Source organism: Saprolegnia diclina (assembly GCF_000281045.1).
Source record: "Saprolegnia diclina VS20 unplaced genomic scaffold supercont1.36, whole genome shotgun sequence".
NCBI lineage: Eukaryota > Oomycota > Saprolegniomycetes > Saprolegniales > Saprolegniaceae > Saprolegnia > Saprolegnia diclina.
The window spans coordinates 386,721-403,047 of NW_008246103.1; the positions used below are offsets into that span (position 1 = coordinate 386,721).

At 58.9% G+C, this 16,327-nt stretch overlaps 8 protein-coding genes across 8 annotated transcripts; 3 read left to right on the plus strand and 5 right to left on the minus strand.

The window, feature by feature from the left end:
- The first annotated feature begins 955 nt into the window (after window positions 1-955).
- Window positions 956-1,782, plus strand: SDRG_10621 (hypothetical protein). The gene has a single exon (XM_008616618.1). It carries the CDS (start codon window positions 1,035-1,037, stop codon window positions 1,758-1,760), a length of 726 nt encoding a protein of 241 aa, XP_008614840.1. The 5' UTR covers window positions 956-1,034; the 3' UTR covers window positions 1,761-1,782.
- A 47-nt stretch (window positions 1,783-1,829) lies between these two features.
- SDRG_10622 (hypothetical protein) lies at window positions 1,830-2,674 on the minus strand (the record flags this gene model as incomplete). The annotated part of the gene is made up of 6 exons (XM_008616619.1): window positions 1,830-1,976; window positions 2,024-2,131; window positions 2,174-2,234; window positions 2,282-2,345; window positions 2,397-2,490; window positions 2,540-2,674. The coding sequence occupies 6 exons, from the start codon at window positions 2,672-2,674 to the stop codon at window positions 1,830-1,832; spliced, it is 609 nt and encodes a 202-aa protein (XP_008614841.1).
- Window positions 2,675-2,896: 222 nt separating this feature from the next.
- SDRG_10623 (hypothetical protein) lies at window positions 2,897-7,369 on the minus strand. The gene is made up of 5 exons (XM_008616620.1): window positions 6,310-7,369; window positions 6,181-6,270; window positions 5,121-6,126; window positions 3,139-5,059; window positions 2,897-3,088 (listed from the first exon to the last, which is right to left on the minus strand). Exons 1-5 carry the CDS (start codon window positions 7,351-7,353, stop codon window positions 2,974-2,976), a joined length of 4,176 nt encoding a protein of 1,391 aa, XP_008614842.1. The 5' UTR covers window positions 7,354-7,369; the 3' UTR covers window positions 2,897-2,973.
- Window positions 7,370-7,660: 291 nt separating this feature from the next.
- SDRG_10624 (hypothetical protein) lies at window positions 7,661-10,766 on the plus strand. Its single transcript, XM_008616621.1, has 12 exons — window positions 7,661-8,425; window positions 8,468-8,556; window positions 8,605-8,814; window positions 8,862-9,014; window positions 9,059-9,154; window positions 9,208-9,291; window positions 9,339-9,446; window positions 9,494-9,572; window positions 9,616-9,683; window positions 9,725-9,849; window positions 9,896-10,214; window positions 10,260-10,766. Exons 1-12 carry the CDS (start codon window positions 8,380-8,382, stop codon window positions 10,716-10,718), a joined length of 1,836 nt encoding a protein of 611 aa, XP_008614843.1. The 5' UTR covers window positions 7,661-8,379; the 3' UTR covers window positions 10,719-10,766.
- A 39-nt stretch (window positions 10,767-10,805) lies between these two features.
- On the minus strand, window positions 10,806-12,600 carry SDRG_10625 (hypothetical protein; the record flags this gene model as incomplete). Its single annotated transcript, XM_008616622.1, has 7 exons — window positions 10,806-10,987; window positions 11,037-11,185; window positions 11,243-11,486; window positions 11,534-11,675; window positions 11,718-11,797; window positions 11,853-11,961; window positions 12,034-12,600. The coding sequence occupies 7 exons, from the start codon at window positions 12,598-12,600 to the stop codon at window positions 10,806-10,808; spliced, it is 1,473 nt and encodes a 490-aa protein (XP_008614844.1).
- A 481-nt stretch (window positions 12,601-13,081) lies between these two features.
- Window positions 13,082-14,066, plus strand: SDRG_10626 (hypothetical protein). Its single transcript, XM_008616623.1, has 5 exons — window positions 13,082-13,176; window positions 13,229-13,387; window positions 13,433-13,478; window positions 13,527-13,744; window positions 13,787-14,066. Exons 1-5 carry the CDS (start codon window positions 13,117-13,119, stop codon window positions 13,985-13,987), a joined length of 684 nt encoding a protein of 227 aa, XP_008614845.1. The 5' UTR covers window positions 13,082-13,116; the 3' UTR covers window positions 13,988-14,066.
- On the minus strand, window positions 14,015-14,646 carry SDRG_10627 (hypothetical protein). Its single transcript, XM_008616624.1, has 4 exons — window positions 14,544-14,646; window positions 14,338-14,477; window positions 14,160-14,289; window positions 14,015-14,113 (listed from the first exon to the last, which is right to left on the minus strand). The coding sequence occupies exons 1-4, from the start codon at window positions 14,618-14,620 to the stop codon at window positions 14,050-14,052; spliced, it is 411 nt and encodes a 136-aa protein (XP_008614846.1). The 5' UTR covers window positions 14,621-14,646; the 3' UTR covers window positions 14,015-14,049.
- Window positions 14,647-15,448: 802 nt separating this feature from the next.
- Window positions 15,449-16,222, minus strand: SDRG_10628 (hypothetical protein). Its single transcript, XM_008616625.1, has one exon. The coding sequence runs from the start codon at window positions 16,165-16,167 to the stop codon at window positions 15,508-15,510; it is 660 nt and encodes a 219-aa protein (XP_008614847.1). The 5' UTR covers window positions 16,168-16,222; the 3' UTR covers window positions 15,449-15,507.
- Between the last annotated feature and the right edge of the window lie 105 nt (window positions 16,223-16,327).

Sequence of the window (16,327 nt, forward strand, 5' to 3'; positions counted from 1 at the left end):
TTGAAATTCAGTGCAGTCGACCCTCGGAGGGTAGTACACAAGTAGTAGCTTTGTGGAGACTGCAGTCGCTGGCGGTAAATGGGAGGCACCCGGGGAGAAGCTCCGGGGAGGCACCAAATTCCTCGCCAGCGCCAATCAAGTGCCATGACGCACCGGCGCGTCATCGACAATGCTAGCTATTGCTTTCAGCGATCCCATTTGGCTCTTGCCGTGAAAAATGCAGCGACAAATATGGGTGGACGCAACCAACTCAAGCCAAGATCTCCAAGATCGCTCGAGCCACGGCGACGACAGCGACACGCGTCGTGACGTTTGCGCGCTTGCGTCCGTGTCCTCGGCGTGAGCTACTCTTGACTATTCGTACCGACGGGAGTGACGTCCACCGCCCCTCGTCGCTCACGTTGGCTGTTCCGTCAACGACCATTACGGCCTTTCTGAGTTTGCCCTTTGAGCTTGCACCGTCCATCCTTCGTCGTGTGGTCAGTGGCCAGACATGATGAGCTCGAAAGGGACGAGATCTTCGCAATCAAGTCGCTCGCGTCGCTGCTACAGCGGCCGACCGCAGCCAATGACGTGACGGTCCGTAGAGGCTGACACACTTGTGGTGGCGCCAAAAATCAGCAACCCGTTGTCCATATTCAATAAAATGTGCGTTTCTATTGCATTTCTCTATGCAAATAGAATAAAATACAAAGCAGGAAATTTTTATATCGAAGTTCGAACTTCATAGACAGCCTGCAGATTACATGGGTCCGATTCCGTCCACCACCTCGCCGCCTCGCACGCGGTCGCCGCCACCGACCCCAACGATGGCATCGACCCTATATCTACTGATCGGCGGAGGCTTCTTGGTGGCGCGACGCTGACGGGTACATTGGCAGGAGCGACGAAAGTTGTGGCATGTCGCGGACCAACTCGAAGCGAAAATCGAAGTTCAGAGTGCAACGGCCTCGAGCCAGGCTGCGTTAGTATCAGTCGCAGAGTCTTGGATCCGCTGGCAGCACCACTTCACTCCTCCATCACCGCGACGCAGCATGACCGGCGGGCAGACGATCTTCAAGGGCCTCTTGGGCCTCGACGACTGGATATGGTGGATCATCATCGGCGGCGTCGCCTTCCTCCTCATGCTCCTCATCGTGTGCTTCTGCATCTGCATGCGGCGCGCCCGCGCCAAGGGTCGCCGTGACGCCGAAGAGGCCATGCAGGAGCAGCGCGAGGCCGAGGCGCGCGTTCGCATGCTCGAGGAAGCGCAAGTTGCGCGCCAGCAGCGCGAGCAAGCGCAGCGACACCAAGATGAGCAGTTCCAGCACAAGCTATCCATGTCGACGACGTCGTCCAGCGCGTGGCAGCAGCCCAACCCGTACAACGCAACGGCGTATGGCCGCACGAGCGAGCCGGGCTTGTATCGCCCGCCGTCCGCGGGGCCCCACGGCTTTGTGCTGCACGACGCCGAGGCGCCATACGCGAGCCTCCAGTCGCCCAACCACAACAACCTCCATGGCCGTATCCAGAACCCCAAGACGCGCGACGACTCGTATGCGTCGACGGCCGGCCGACCACTCAACGACTCGAGCATGAGCGCCGACATCATCGACTACTCGGTCCAAGGCACGTATCTCTCGCCGCGCTCCAAGCAAAAGCTGTACAGCGACCTCGACCGTCGGCAGTCGCCGCACCGCAAGTCGGACGCGACCGACTTTGAGCTCGACGTCGACCACCCGGCCGAGCGTGTACCAAGCCACCGGTCGATCGAGTTTTAATACATATATTTCGTTGTTTCCAGTCGGCGTCCATCGTCGACACGGCGCGTCACACCGAGAGCAGGTGCGTCACCACCACGCGTGCTTGGTTGCGTGACTGCGCGTCGTTGCCCGTGGCGTCGCGTCGCCCGTCGGGAGTGGCTGGTGCATGGCCATCGCGGCGCGATCGAGGAAGAGGTTGAAGCGCGACCAGTCCAGCGTGCACTGGAGCGCGCTCTACACGAAGGCGCATAATTAAGCGCGTCATATGACGTTGTACGTACGGCGTCAATGGCCTCCATCTCAAAGTATTGCATGGGCGACGACCGCTTCATCGTCGACGTCACAAGGTCGTGCTTGTTGCCAACGATGAGCGTCGGGAGCTGCTGCACCTAGCGCATCTTTGTCGCCTTGGTTCAACAGAAAATGGCTACCGATTGGTAGCGAGCGTCGGCAAAGACGTCGCCGCGCACGCGCTGGGCCGCGTTGAGCTCCCTAGAAGCTCAGCCATGATCGACGCTGCTGCAAGAGGCCCTTCGTACGCGATCCACTTCTTGAGGTTGGTGTACGACCGCTTGTTGCTCGCGTCGTAGACAAAGATGAGCCCTATCGCAGCATTCGCACGTTCACCTTGGGCGCCGATGATGGCAGACGTACCGTGGAGCTGGTGGTAAAAGGCGGCGCGACTCAGCTCGTACCGCGGGTGCCCACCGACATCGATAAACTCGACAAAGGTCTCGTTTTGCCGCATCTACACCACGGTGCATGAGCCGCCACCGCCGCCGTCGCATCGCGCATACAAGCACTTGGGTCGTGCAGCCGACCGTCCATGACGGCTGGCGCAGGCTCGCGCCTTGACAGACAAAGTGCACCAGCGACGACTTGCCGACGCCCGAGTCGCCGACGACCCCGATCCGGACCGTGCTCCCGTCCATGCCAAGTGCGGCGTATCCGGAACTCCCATCCTATCCGGACAACCTCCTATCCGGACACCAGCGTATCCGGATTACGTGGCAGTCCGTCAGGCAAAGGGCTTCTGTCCGCACGCCAACGAATGCTGCTGCTGCCTCTGTCGTCATCTCCGTGTGTAGGCCATAGTAGGTAGCGCTGCTCGTGGCGGCGCCAAGGAGGTACGAGCTTCCTCGTCAGCCACAAGATGCGAAACACGAACATAGCTGGATTGGGGCATCTCGGCACTGGCCTATCATGGCGCCAGGGTCGAGGGAGCTTAGGACTAGACGTCTTCGGCGTACGTCGACGACTTGGAGATGAGCACAGGGAGGGAAAACTCTTGGCCGGACGCAATGCGCGAGTCAATGTCGATGGCTTCGACGCGAAAGTTGAGCCACCTACGCCGCCCCATGAGCCTCTGGGCGGATCCTCGAGGACAACGACATACTCTTTTGTGGCTTGGACCGTGTACGGCAGCAGCGTTGACGCAACGTTCTCGACGCTGGCCGTGTGCAGCCCCGAGATGCCTTCGAGCTTGTCGTTGAGCACGTCCCACTTGGCTTCGGCGCTCTGCTCGTTGCTGAGCTTGGACTTTTCCTTTTGCTTGTCTTCTGTCTCGGCCGCGTTCTGCGACAGCACTTCGATCCACTCGCGGCGCTCGTCAAACGACGGCGCACAGAGCTGGAGGCGCGCGGTCGGGCCATTGTCGACGTAAAAGCAGTTGAAGAGGATCGTGCGGCTGCCGTTGCTCTGGTCGATCTGGTTGGCCATCTCGCCAATGCGCGCGCCAATGACGTTGATCTCGCGCTTGACATTGCCGCTCTCGCTGTCGGCGTACCCGAGCTTGTTGTTGCGCAGTGAGAAAAACTTGGGCTTCCACTGGTTCTTGTACAGGAAGCCTTGCTTGAGCAGCGACCCTTTCTTCTTCCACGTCACCGGCGTCGAGAGCGGCGTCGACGCGACGCCCTTTGTCTTTTCGTCCGAGAGCTTCTCGGCGTAGACTTTGGCGGCCACGTACACCGACTCGAGGAGCCGGTGGTACGCAACTTGGATCTTTGGGTCCATCTTTGTCGACCCGCTGAGCTCCTTGCGCGAGAAATCTTCCGAGACCGACCGCGTCTTGCGGTCCTTCCGACTCGACTCTTCGTTGAAGCTGCGCCGGCTGCTCGAGTCGCCGGTCGGCGTGTTTGCGCCCGAGTTGGACGCCGAGTGGAAACCGCGCGAGTAGCTCCCGTTGGGCGACGCAACCGTGATCGTGACGGTCGTCGGCGACTGCGCTTGCCGCGGCGATGAGCTCCACATGGCCCGCGGCGACGACGAGACCGAGCTCAGGCGTTTCGAGACCGACTCGATGATGTTGCTCGCGCTGTAGCTGCGCGAGCGCTTCTCGGCCGGCATGTCGTCAGCGCCGAGGGACGAGGTAAAGTCGGCGCCGACCGCGTCAATGTACCGGCGGCTGTGGGGCGGGGTGTCGACAAACGACGACCCGCGCTGCGTCCAGCCATGCGCCTTCATGGCCCGGAACGCAATCAACGTGTGGAAGAAGTGGCGCACTTCGCTGTGCCAGTGCAGAAAGAGCTTGAAAAACGTCGACGGCGTCGCGAGCTCGGACCGGAGCTTGTCGGCGTGCCGCTCCGGGAAGCAGTCCCACGTGTTGTAGAGGAACTCGAGCGTCGTGAGCAAGATCTGCGTGTGCTCCGACTCGAGGAGGATGTGCAGCGCCGAGCAAAGGAACCGAAAGTCAAACGTCGGCGGGAGGAGCGACACTTCGTCGCCCGCTGGAATCGAGTACTGGGCGTCTTGGTGAAAGTTCCACCGGTCGTTGTTCTCGAGGTGCGAGAGCCGGTACGACGAGAGGCGGACGCGCCAGCTCCGGATCATGTACATCCACACGCCGAGGAGCTCGACCACGCCAATGACCGCGGGGATGTCGTGGACGTTGGTCGACGAAAGCAAGAAGGTCGTCATCGGGTTGATGATGGTCGGGTTTGCGAGCATCGTACACGAGAGCTTGTACAACGTTGGGGGCAGCCACCCCGACTTTTGACCCTTGAGCTCCAAGAAGAACACCTTGAGCACTTGCGCGTACCCGGGGAGGTGGACCCACCCAATCTTCTGATGCAGCACCGCGAGCGTGTCGAGCACATACCACAGCCATTGGTCGAGCAGCAAGATGTTGAGCGTGTTGGTCTCGTTGGGCAGGCGACGGAACCGCGCGCGGTACGCCTCGCCGACAACCTCGTACTTGTCTTCGGCGTCGTCTTCCTGCGTCTTGAGCACCTTCTCGCCGTACGCATCGCAGAGCGCCTTGTGGAACCGACGCCAATCTAAGTGCGCTTCGAGACCGTCCATCGCAAACAGGTCCGCATCTAGCCACGGAATCGTCAGAAGTTCTCAAGGTGGAAAGAGGATATGGTTGATAGGACGCACCTGCGTTCATCTCAAACTCCTCTGTGAGCTCTTCGACCGGCTCCATGTACGACTCGGCCCAGAGCGAGTAGAGCTCGACGCCAAAGCTTGGAAGGCGAAAGCAGAGCACCGAGAGCATGCGGGCGACGAAGAACATAAAGTTGTTGTTCATGACGCCGCGCACGGACACGGCTTGGAGCACGCAAAACTTGGTTTCGACGAGCATCGAGCGCAATTTCAAGCCAAATTCGAGGTCTTTCTTGGCCGTCTTGTCTTGGTGGCGGAAGAGCCCGACCGCCGCCGGCGTCACCGAGTCGAACCCGAGCAGCGGCAAGTCGCTGAGCTCGGCGCGCTTGACGAGGTAGAAGAGCAGCTCGTAAAAGATGTTGCGCAGTGCATAGTGCCGGACGCGAATGTTCTCGAGCAGAAACTGCCACAGGCGCAGCAAAATCGCTTTGGTCTCATCGAGCGCTTCGGACGACGCGTAGACCCACGAGAGCATCGACGCCTTGTGCGACACTTGGAGCATGCGCAGAATCTTGGTCGCCTTGCGGATCTTGCCTTCCTTGTCGTCCTTGGCTGTGTTGGACATGAGCTCGATCAAATCTTGCATCTTTTCAAGGATCCGCTGCGCTTCGATCGGGATGATGACCTTGGACTTGGACTTTTTGAGGTTTTGGGGCAGCCCGACAATGACGCTCGACGACGACGAGATGCCATTTTCCGAAATGACGCCGCTCCGGAGTTGCCGGACGTCTGGGATCTTTGTAAAGAGGATCGTGCCGTGGATGACGCCGACCTGGTGGCCCTTGAGCGTCAAATTTTGCTCAAACCGACTCGTGACGCTGTTGTCGAGCTGCATTTGGAGCATGAGGAGCTCCGACTCGCGGTCCTTGGTTTCATGGCGACGCCGAATGCGCTCCTGGAGTGCGTCTTCAAAGAGCTTTTCGAGCGAGAGCCAGCTCTGGCCAAAGAGCACCGTGTTGGGCATCTCGGCGTCCAAGATTACGTCTTCGTCCGTCTCGGCCTAGTCGCATGGATATATATGAGACCCGCCATCAACGCAAGGGCAAGGACGTACGAGCTCCTTCTTGTACTTGTCGTACATGACAAGAAAGCCATTGTCCGTATCGGACGACATTTGGCCGCGACCGCCCGAGAGATTGCGCACCTACGCACCACTGAGCATGACAATATGGTCAAGTGGTACCTCGAGCTTGAGCGTCGCCGACATGAGCTCGTCAAAGGTCGAGTAGCGCGTAATCGCCGGGAGGTGGTCCGCCGCCGACGTCCACTCGACATGGATCGGGTCTTCGTTCATGGTCGTGAGCGAGTCGGCGGCCGACGGGGCGGGCGGCGGCATGATTGTCTCGTCGTCGTGCAGGACGGCCGTCGTGGTCGTCGTCGACGACGTCCGGGACATGGGCCGCGCCGAGAGCACCTTGAGGCGCGCAAGCGACTGGAAACTGATCTGGTCGACATCTTCGATCGCGATGCGTTCGGCGGGTTTGAGCGTGTTGCCGAGATGGAACGACTCGGACGTGCCGATCGTGCACTTGTACGAGACGGCGTACTTTTTCAGCGGCAGCGACGAGTCTTCTTGGAGATCGTGGCCCTCGGGTCGGTCGATCTCGTTGCCAATGGCCGGCATGACGAGACCGACGTCGCTCACGCAGATGCTCCAGTTGTTGCACTGTTCCATGTAGCAGTTGAAGACGACGCGGCCGTTCGTGCAGCCTTCGAGGTGGTGGTCGTGATGGACCGGGCCGGTCGCGATCGAGAGCAAGTCGACGACCGCCGACCCGATGAGCGTCTTGCTCTGGAACGTGCGGCTGCTAAAGACCTTGATGCTGCACTTGCGCTCTTTGAGCATCGCCACGCTTTCCTTGTACTCGAACGCGATCGTCACGCCCTTGTACGTCGGGTTGAGATCGGCCTTGATGACCGGCGTCGTGAATGGCATGTCCATGCCATCCCAGTAAAACTCGACAAACGGATCCGACTTGCCGCCAAACTTGCGCGACTCGAGGTTGCGGCACTGGATGCCCGAGATGCGCACGCGAAACATGCACTCGGCCACCGAGAGCCCGTGCTCCTGGAAGATGGAGCGCAGTAGCTTGGGCGACTTGGTCGGGCTCTGCGGCCGGCCGATGCTGAGGTGCTCGCCGTACTCCATGGTCGCATGGCTGAGGCGGAACGAGTCCACGGGGTGGGGCTGCGTGATGGACGCCCGCGTCGCTTCGGGCGACGCCATCGTCCGTGTAGTAACGAATCCCAAACTGGCCGCAGCCGCCGGTGGGCGGTGGTGAGCTGCGCTTAATTAGCTGGCCAATCACAACGCCTTTTACCATACGATGGCCAATGAGCGACGCGGATTCCCTTTTTCATTAGCTGGCGAATGGTCGATGGCGAAAGATTGTTTTTTAGCCAATGAGGTGCAGAGTAGCAAAGTACCCAAGTCACGTTTTTCCCATTGCGACAAGGATGCATAGAAAAGGAGGCACCGAGAACACCCACTTTGGTGAAACGACGTGAGCACGTGGTTTTTTGGCCAATCAAAAGCCGCGGACAAGTGACCACACACCCGCGATCTTCTCGAGGAAGCCCGCATGGAACGTCGCCCGCCTGCCATGCACGTGCTCGTCGTGCTGCTCATGCTGGCGGCTGCGATGGCCATGTTCATGACGCCGTACGAGACCATGCGCGAGCGGTACCGCGCCAACGACATGGCTGGCCTCGAGCGCGCAGCGCGCGACGTGCTGGCAGCGACGAACCACGACGACGCGCAGCGCAGCCTCGCCTACGAGCTCTTAGGCGTCGCGCAATATACGCTTGGAAATCTGCCAGCAGCGACCGCCACGTTTCGCACCGGCGTGCGCTGGTTTCCCGACCATGCCGCCATGTGGCTGCATCTGGGCGACTGCTACTTGGGCCAGCTCAAGATGCCACAGGCGCTCCGCGCCTACGAAGTCGCGATTCTCGAGAAGCGTCTGAGCAACGACGTGATCAAGCTCTTCAAGGCACGCAATTGGGTTGCCAACTGGACTGACCACGACCGTGTTGCCGATGAGGTGCGCGCGATGGTGCTCCGCGGTTTGTCGCAGGTACATAGCACAACGTGGCTGTCCCATCTGGGCAGCATCTTTGTGACCTTCTGACGTGGCACGCGGAGGGCACTTTACTCTCCAACATTGTCGCGGCCGACTGCTACGATCTCTCGCCGGCAGCGACGCTCGCGCTTGCTCGCCACGCCCTTGCGGCGCAGAGCAGCTCGCACCAGATGCCTCCTTGCGACACGACGACGTCAATCACGCAGCTGAAACTCGGTACGGACGTCGTTTACGGACCAGATTCGCATCGCTACACAGGATTCATCTCGTCCGACTTTGGTCTCCATCCTGTTGCAACCCTTGTGCGGGGCCTCGTGTCCTATCTTGAGCGCGATTCTCGCTTCGAGGTATGTCCTTCGTATCGCCAGAGATGACGAGCCATCGTCCTGGCGTAGGTCTACTGCTTTGCCCTCTCGGACCAAGGCAGCTGGTGGCGTTCCAACATCACAGACGGGGTCCATGCCATGGTGTCGCTCACGGGCTTGAGTACGGTGGAGGCTGCTACGACGATTCATGCCCACGGTATCCACGTCTTGGTCGACCTCAACGGCCATACGCTGCACTCGGGACTGCCGATCCTGAGCCATCGCCCCGCGCCGGTCCAGGTTGGCCCCCATCTGCCATTCCCACTATCCATATCTCGCATGGGTAGATGAGTTTTCTCGGCTTTCCGCAAACGACGGGCGCCAGCTTTATCGACTACTTTGTCGTCGACGCGATCGCGTCACCGCCTCGCATGGCCAATAGCTTTTCCGAAAAGCTTGTGTACCTTCCGCTGAGCTACATTGTCAACGATCACAAGCAGGTACCGTTGTGGCCACCAACGGCGTCTGCGAGATCGACGCCTAGCTCATGTTCCACGTGACGTCGCAAGCCCCACCCTCGCGCGACGACGCCAAGCTGCCCGCCTCGCCCTTTGTCTTTGCCACCTTTAGCAACTGGCAAGTCGGTGGTGTATTCGACGACAAATCGCGTTTGAACAGAGTTTTGCACGCTAGAAAATGGACCCGACGCTCTTTGGCGTCTGGATGCGCGTGCTGCGTCGCGTCCCATCGAGCGTTCTCTGGTTCATGCAGTACTCGGTCCATTATTTTTGTTTTTTGTGCAAATTTACGGAATTTGTTGGTAGGGACACGAGGCAGCGCGGGCCAACTTGGTGGGCGAAGCAGTCGCCCAGGGCGTCGACGGGTCGCGCTTGGTCTTTACGGCGCTGAGTCCATGGATCAATCATACGTGGGTACCCGCGCCTTGGTTTCTGGCGTTTGTATCAACTTGATACGTTAGGTCAAACAAGCCGCTGATGTCGTGCTCGACACGACGTTCAAGAACGGACATACGACGCTCGTCGATGCGCTTTGGGCAGGTACGACACCGTCGTCGTCGTGACGTCCTATGACGTCGTATAGGCGTCCCCGTTGTGACGCTCGAAGGCGACCGCATAAGCAATCGCGCTGGCAGCTCCGCCACGGCCTCGGTACACGCACGTACGGTGGCATCGCTTGCTCACACATGTAGCTGCACCACGAGCTCCACGCTGTCATGACGACCCACTCGCTGAAAGAGTACGAAGACACGGCGGTCTTACTCGCCCAGTCGCATGCCCTCCGTCGGCGCCTCCGCGATGCTATTCAAAGCAACCGGTGCAGTGCACGCTCTCTTGCTGTCGATTCCAACACCTTGGTGCAGGACACAAAGTCTTCTCTTCGACACGCAAGCGTTTGCCACGTACTTTGGCGACGCCATGGTGGCGGCGTGGGACCGCAAAGCCGAGCGTCCGACGCACATCGCCGTGCCCTTGTTTGCACCCCGAGCTCCGTCGACACCGCCCACCAGGCATGCTCCGACGCCCAGAAAGCCAACACTCGACCAAGCGCCGATCTTGCTGCACATTGGCGGCCACGCACAGCGCGACGGCTGGCAACTTGTCAACATTCAGCACGTTGGCGCGACGATGCCCGATGCGAGAAGCGACATGCCGTCGCTGCACCGATTCGCCACGAGCTCGGTATACGCGATGCAAGAGGCAGGAACGAGCAACGATGTGGTGTAGGTCACGGCCATTTACTCATCGCATGCACTCGAACACGTCGGGCACGGCGCCGACGCGTCGTATGCGGTCACCAAAGCGCTTGCCGAGTGGTTTCGTGTCCTTGTACCGGGCGGCGCGCTCTACTTGTCGGTGCTCGACTTGAGCGTGCTTGCCTCACTGCTCCTGGACCCGACGCTGACGCTGTTAGAGCAGCACCGCGTGATGCGCATGATCTACGGCGGCCAAGACGACGCCTACGACTACCACAAGGTCGGGTTTACGCTCCCGATTTTGCGCAGCTACCTGCTCGACGCGGGCTTTTGCAGAGTCCAGCGCGTCCGTTCGTTTGGTCTCTTTGCCGACACGAGCGACCAAGTGTACCACGGCCGCGCCATCAGCCTCAACGTCGTTGCGACTGCGTGCAAGCTCGGCGTGGCCGTGGATGTAACCCTACCCACGATCAAGTACTGGACCGACTAGCCATTTTGTTTCTCCTTTTTAAATGTTTAAATGTGTATTGATACTTGATCACTTGATACATTTGGTGGATCGAGAGGGTCGAGCAATTTAGCGATGACGGGGCTTGGCTTGCAAGACAGACGGGACGCCGGGCGCGTCAAAGTCCATGGCCACCATACCCGTAGCGCGCAGCGACGCCACGTTGGCCGACCGTCCGGTGAGCGGCGCCGACACTTGTCGAGGGACTACGGACGCAGGGCGCTTGGCCGGCGCCGAGACGCGGCGGGGCACTACAGTAACACGCTCGATAATCACAATACCCGAGGTGTTGTTGTGTACTGGTGGCAAGCGACGGCGGCGGTACGGCCGGGCGCGATAACGTTGCCGGACTCGTTGGTGGCGCCGACTTTGACGTCGACTGGTGTTGCGTCATGAACTGCATGAGGTTGGCATTCTTGCGCTTGGCACCAATGCCCAGCATCTTGGCCCTACACCACTGTTAGGAGACGCTATCCGTGACGCACGCGCGTCATGTAGCTTCCTACACAATCGACTTTTGCGCGATCGACGAGCCTTTGGCTGGTGGTTGGGCCAGTGACGCTTTGAGATCGTCGATGGTTGACGGCTTGAAGTTGGCAGCCGAAGGCGTCGTCAGCTTGTGCTTCTTGTGCGCGTGCAGTGCCACATCACCGATGGCCGAGACAACGGTGGCTGGTGGCGTTGACGACGTGAGCAAATGCGTTGCTGCTTTGCGTTTGGGTGCAACCTTCTTGGCCGCGCGTTCGGGGGCTATAGCAATGGAATAGTATCAACTTGATACTATTCTGGTGAGGTACCGTAAGAGCCGGACGAGAGGTTGCGGACACCGTCGCCGTCCTTGAACACGTCATTTCGAAAGGTCTGCGCCGAGTTGAGCTCTTGCCGCCCTTTGCCCGCTTCTTTGAGGCGCTGGGCCAAGTGAATGACACAGTAGCGCGACTAGAACGTGGTTAGGGTTACTAGGCGTCGATCTGGTAGGACCTTGGCCATGTTGACGGCGATCTTGCATTGTCGGCCGCCGAGGGTATAGCTCTGGCAGTACCCAAAGTCCAGCGACGTACCTACGTAGTCCATGAAGAGCATATTGTCACAGGATTCGTGTCCAACAAAGTGTACCAATCATGGCAATGTCGTGGCCGTCAGATACCTTGAGAGCAAACTTGCCCGTCTCGCGCGCAGGCAGTACAACCGGGTTGATGACGGCCACGAGTCGTCCCGTGCTGCCCTATTACCACAAACGATCAAAGTCGATTGTCGGCATTTATAACTAGTTTGAAATAGGATATAGATATTATACCTTCCAGTGCGCCTCGTACGCATCGTTGTAGAGGAAGAGACTCACGATGCAGTTGTCGAGGTCTGAGATGGTCCAGACAACGTATTTTTTTCCGTCGGGCAAAGTGAGGTGGTTGGCGTTCGTGACGACGCCGATCGTCACCCAATCGATATCTTCGTTTTCGAGGCGGCTCAGGTGCTTGGACTCGAGCTCGGCGAGGCGCACATTTGTTCGACCTTCCATGTTGGCGCGCATGTCGTCGGCCGAGATGACCCGGTCGCGCACGCGCAGCTGGGAAAACTCTTCGGCTGACGACATGTCGAGGTCCGACGGCGCCGCTTTTGTTTGCGTAAAGCCAAACTTGTTGCTCTCGAGCTCGGCCTCGAGACCGATCGTCGCGAGCGGCTGCGGCTGCGAGATGTTGGTGTAGTAGGGCGCGGGCGTCTTGTGGGCAGGCTTGGCCTTGCGGCGCGGCGGTGCTGCGCTCTCGCGATATGGGACATCAGGCACGCTCGAGACAACGCTGGCGGCCGACGGCTCGCTCTTGATCTTGATGAGCTCGGCCCAGTTCCACTTTTCGTCGCCCATCGTGTCAAGCTTGCTGCTATTGGCTTGGCGGTCGGTGCTGCTATCCGGACAAGTCAAATTTGGCTTTTCCGCGGGAGCCAAACAAAGCCAATCGAGCGAGATAACACCACAGCATGCGCCATGCGTACCTACAGACTTATTCTAATAGCTTGGACTGTGCATGAAGAGTATACGCTGGTCTTCTCGCCGGACAAAAGAGCGCATGGGCATGGGCAAGGAGGCGCCTGTGCACAGCCTGTGTATGGGTGTGGTAATCTAAAAACACCCAAACAAAGATAGAGTCGATGGCTTTCGCTGCGGACGAGACTGTGCCGCCGCGTGGGCACCATGCCAAAGACATCGAATACGTATGTATATCCATGTTGTGAGTTTGTAGACCAACTGGATGCGAAGGATGCTCGTTCTGTCGACACAGTCCAGACGTAACGTTGGGTGTGAATAGCGTGGGCGCGATGGAGAATGATGAACCCAAAACCAGGAACGCTGGTCGATGCTTGGATTTGAGGCAAGGCGGGCATGACCGAGACGACGACGACAACGGCGCCGACCGACCCGGTCACAGAGCTCTTGACGCGCGTGCGTCCGAGCAGCGTGCATTCTTATCGTGTCTCACGCAGCGTGCATGTAGGAGCGGTCGTGCATCTTTGAGACGCGCGTCGAGATGGCCGCCGAGTGCAAGGAGGCCGGCGCGACATCACAAAAGGCCGGCGACTACGCGGCGGCAGTCCGTTGCTACGAGCGCGCGCTCTTCCATGTCGAATTTGACGAAGGCACGTGGGCGTTTGAGGTATTGTGCCCGCCTGGAGCCACTGCCTTGAGACGATGTCTATAGCTCCTGGACAAGCACCGTGATGCGGTCAACGTCGCGCGGCTGCCGGGTACGATACTAGATCGTGTGTAGCACTAGGAATCATGTTGTTGGGTAGTGCATCTCAATCTCGCAGCATGCTACCTCCACGAGACGCTGCTCGACACGGCCAAGGTGCACGAACAGTGCGACCTCGCCCTGGCCATTGATGCGGACAGCGTCAAGGCCTTGTACCGGAAGGGCCAAGCCTTTCTCCACGCCAACGACAGCGATGGCGCTGCCAAGGTGCTTGCGAAAGCAGTGCGGCTCCAGCCCAACGACAAGGCGATCCGCGCGGTACGCCACGTAGGCCACGCGTCGATACGATGCCTTCTGTAGGCGTTGGCGCAATGCAAAGAAAAGCAGGCGCTTGCTCGCGACCAAGACAAGAAGCGCTGGGGCGGGCACTTGCTCTCGGCCAAAGCCACTCCAGTCAACGCCCCGCCGACCACTGCAACGACGGCCTGGCCTCTATGGTTGCTTGTGCCCTCGCTCCTCGTGCTCGTTGCGGCGGTGCTGTACGCTGTGCGATCGTACTAGACACAATATACTACTGTAGTAGGCAGCAGCAGATGACAATTACGCGTCTACACAATGGAATGCTAGTTATACTCGTACACCTTGACCTTGTTCAAGTACTTGTCGTCGCACTCGCGAAACTGGCGCCTATAGCGATCGTATTGGAGCATGTGCTGACGTGGAAGCTGCGTACCAATAGGTGTAGTAACCACTCGCCTTGACGCGCGTACACCGAATGAAGCCGTTCTCCCAGCGTTCGGGCTCGCCGTACTTGGCCTTGTAGTCGCTAATGTCCCGCCACCCAGTCTGCTGGATGCGAAACGCTACGTAAACTCATTGTGGCAGCCTGTCGCGGTGGGCGATTTCACGACCTTCCTCGACCTCGGGCGTCCACTCTTTGGGCCGGTACATGCGCGTCGGCTCCGGGTACTTGTGCTCGTCGGCTTCGTTATTGTCGTCGCTCAAGCAGCAGCCGTCGGCGAGCTTGTACTTGGAGGCTTCGAGCTGGCGGCTCTGGCGCAACGAGTTGCTACGGTCCAGTGAGCCCGGCTTGGTCTTGAGCGGAGCGCCTTGATACCTCCGAGCGAGGGCGGGCCCTTGGGACGAGAGCGCTCGGCGGCCAACGCTCATTGCTGAGATCGAGAGTCCTTCCATACGTTCGAGCGATTCACTTGTGCTTGAAAGCAAAGAAGAGGTAGTGATGGAAACCCCCACGCTGTGAATAGCTCTGAAACTCACTACAGCTATATACACAACCTCGGCGTACTCGTTCCACGCACCACAGGGAACGCTAGTAGTCTGATCGGCCTCAATCGTATAAGCCTTTGATTGAGCTCTGTCTCCTTGCTTTGAACTCAACGAAAACGCTCCAATCGCATCTCACTTCTCCGCGTCTACCGGAAGAGACGCTTGTCAAGGCGCTTGCGAAGAGCCAGCCGTCTCATGAAGGAAACGTTTGAGATACTAACGACAAACTATCGACTCATTAGTGAGACTTGGTATGGCATCGTCGCGCTACGCCTCCGACTCTACGTTAGCGAAGCCCATAGGGATAACATGGCGCGGGGGAATTCGCAAAGAGCGTCATAGCCAGGAAAAACACGCAGAACTTTGCAAAACACGTCATACAATGCCGCTGACGCACCACGATCGAAGGGTACTTCGAGGGAATAGACCCTCCTTCCACCTCGCCTCCTACTTGCGACTGCTCCCGTGAATTTGAACACCTCTTTACCCTTCCCTTCCTGGGAATTTGTGGGTATTTTGCAAATTTCTGCGTGTTTTACAGAAAAGAGGTGCTATGACGCCTTTGCAGATTCCCCCATTGCACGACGCACGTATACCGAGACGGTTGTAAGAGATGCTGCGACGGTGTCTCCCCTTTCCAATCGATATCTTTCATCGATCATGTACACATGTTGGTGCTATGATAGTACAAACATATGTACATGACGTGGCAGCGTCTCTGACAAGAACACACACTTCAACGTACACGTGTCGTCGTTTATGCAACAGAGGTAGACACTACACGAGACAGACGCTCAGACAGCCTTGGTGGGCGCATCAAGGGGCACCGCGACGACAATCGTCTCGTCGTCCGTCATGCGGGGCGTCTCCATGAGCTCAAACTTGGTCGTCGGCGTGCCAGCGCTCTCGACGACCACGATGCGCTGCGCCGTATAGTGCTGGTACGTACCAACGACGAGCGAGGCGAAGAGTGCCATGACCACAAAGACCGCCATCTTCGCGCTTGCATGCAGCGCATCGCAGTTGACGTTGCAGAGGGCGCGGACCTCCAAGACCAAATCCTGTTTACGATGGCTCGACGCACACACATGGTCGCTCGCATACGCATCGCCCAGCGACGCGTTTGCGGCGAGGACGAACACCAAGCTCGCGAGGGTGAACGCGAGAACAACGGGCCGGTGCGCCACATAGCTTTTGGTGCGGTACGCAGCCGCAAAGGCACCGCCGGTACTGAGCACGGCGGCGACAATCGCTGCAGTTAACGAGAGCTCGAACGCATCCATGTCACTAATTTCTTGAACGTATGCGCTGCAGGACGTCGACTGCATGTAGCGGCCGATGCAGCTCGTCGCGAGAAGCGCGAGCATCGCCGAGAGGCCGTGAAGACCGACAGGAAGGCACGGGCACAAGGCGATCGCGCGAAGGCGGGCGGCGATGGTCGAGAGCGAAAGCATAATGTTGTGTGACGGCTTGTCGCGTCGAGGAAAAAAGGCAAAGTGGGAATGTGAAAGACAAAGTGGGAATTTGAAAGGCAACATGGTCTATTTACGTCATCAACATAAATAGCACCCTTGCTAATAGACAGGCCGCGAGGGTATCTTTAGAAGGCTTAAC

Coding starts and splice junctions, on each gene's coding strand:
- SDRG_10621 (XM_008616618.1), top strand. CDS start 1,035: ATGACCGGCGGGCAGACGATCTTCAAGGGCCTCTTGGGCCTCGACGAC.
- SDRG_10628 (XM_008616625.1), bottom strand. CDS start 16,167: ATGCTTTCGCTCTCGACCATCGCCGCCCGCCTTCGCGCGATCGCCTTG.
- SDRG_10623 (XM_008616620.1), bottom strand. CDS start 7,353: ATGGCGTCGCCCGAAGCGACGCGGGCGTCCATCACGCAGCCCCACCCC. Junction 6,127..6,180: donor ACAAGTACAAGAAGGAGCTC/GTACGTCCTTGC, acceptor CCATGCGACTAG/GCCGAGACGGACGAAGACGT. Junction 5,060..5,120: donor GGAGTTTGAGATGAACGCAG/GTGCGTCCTATC, acceptor TTCCGTGGCTAG/ATGCGGACCTGTTTGCGATG.
- SDRG_10626 (XM_008616623.1), top strand. CDS start 13,117: ATGACCGAGACGACGACGACAACGGCGCCGACCGACCCGGTCACAGAG. Junction 13,479..13,526: donor CAACGTCGCGCGGCTGCCGG/GTACGATACTAG, acceptor GTTGTTGGGTAG/TGCATCTCAATCTCGCAGCA. Junction 13,745..13,786: donor ACGACAAGGCGATCCGCGCG/GTACGCCACGTA, acceptor TGCCTTCTGTAG/GCGTTGGCGCAATGCAAAGA.
- SDRG_10624 (XM_008616621.1), top strand. CDS start 8,380: ATGCCTCCTTGCGACACGACGACGTCAATCACGCAGCTGAAACTCG. Junction 8,557..8,604: donor AGCGCGATTCTCGCTTCGAG/GTATGTCCTTCG, acceptor GTCCTGGCGTAG/GTCTACTGCTTTGCCCTCTC. Junction 8,815..8,861: donor ATCGCCCCGCGCCGGTCCAG/GTTGGCCCCCAT, acceptor TCGCATGGGTAG/ATGAGTTTTCTCGGCTTTCC.
- SDRG_10627 (XM_008616624.1), bottom strand. CDS start 14,620: ATGGAAGGACTCTCGATCTCAGCAATGAGCGTTGGCCGCCGAGCGCTC. Junction 14,290..14,337: donor GACGCCCGAGGTCGAGGAAG/GTCGTGAAATCG, acceptor GAGTTTACGTAG/CGTTTCGCATCCAGCAGACT. Junction 14,114..14,159: donor AGTGGTTACTACACCTATTG/GTACGCAGCTTC, acceptor CGATCGCTATAG/GCGCCAGTTTCGCGAGTGCG.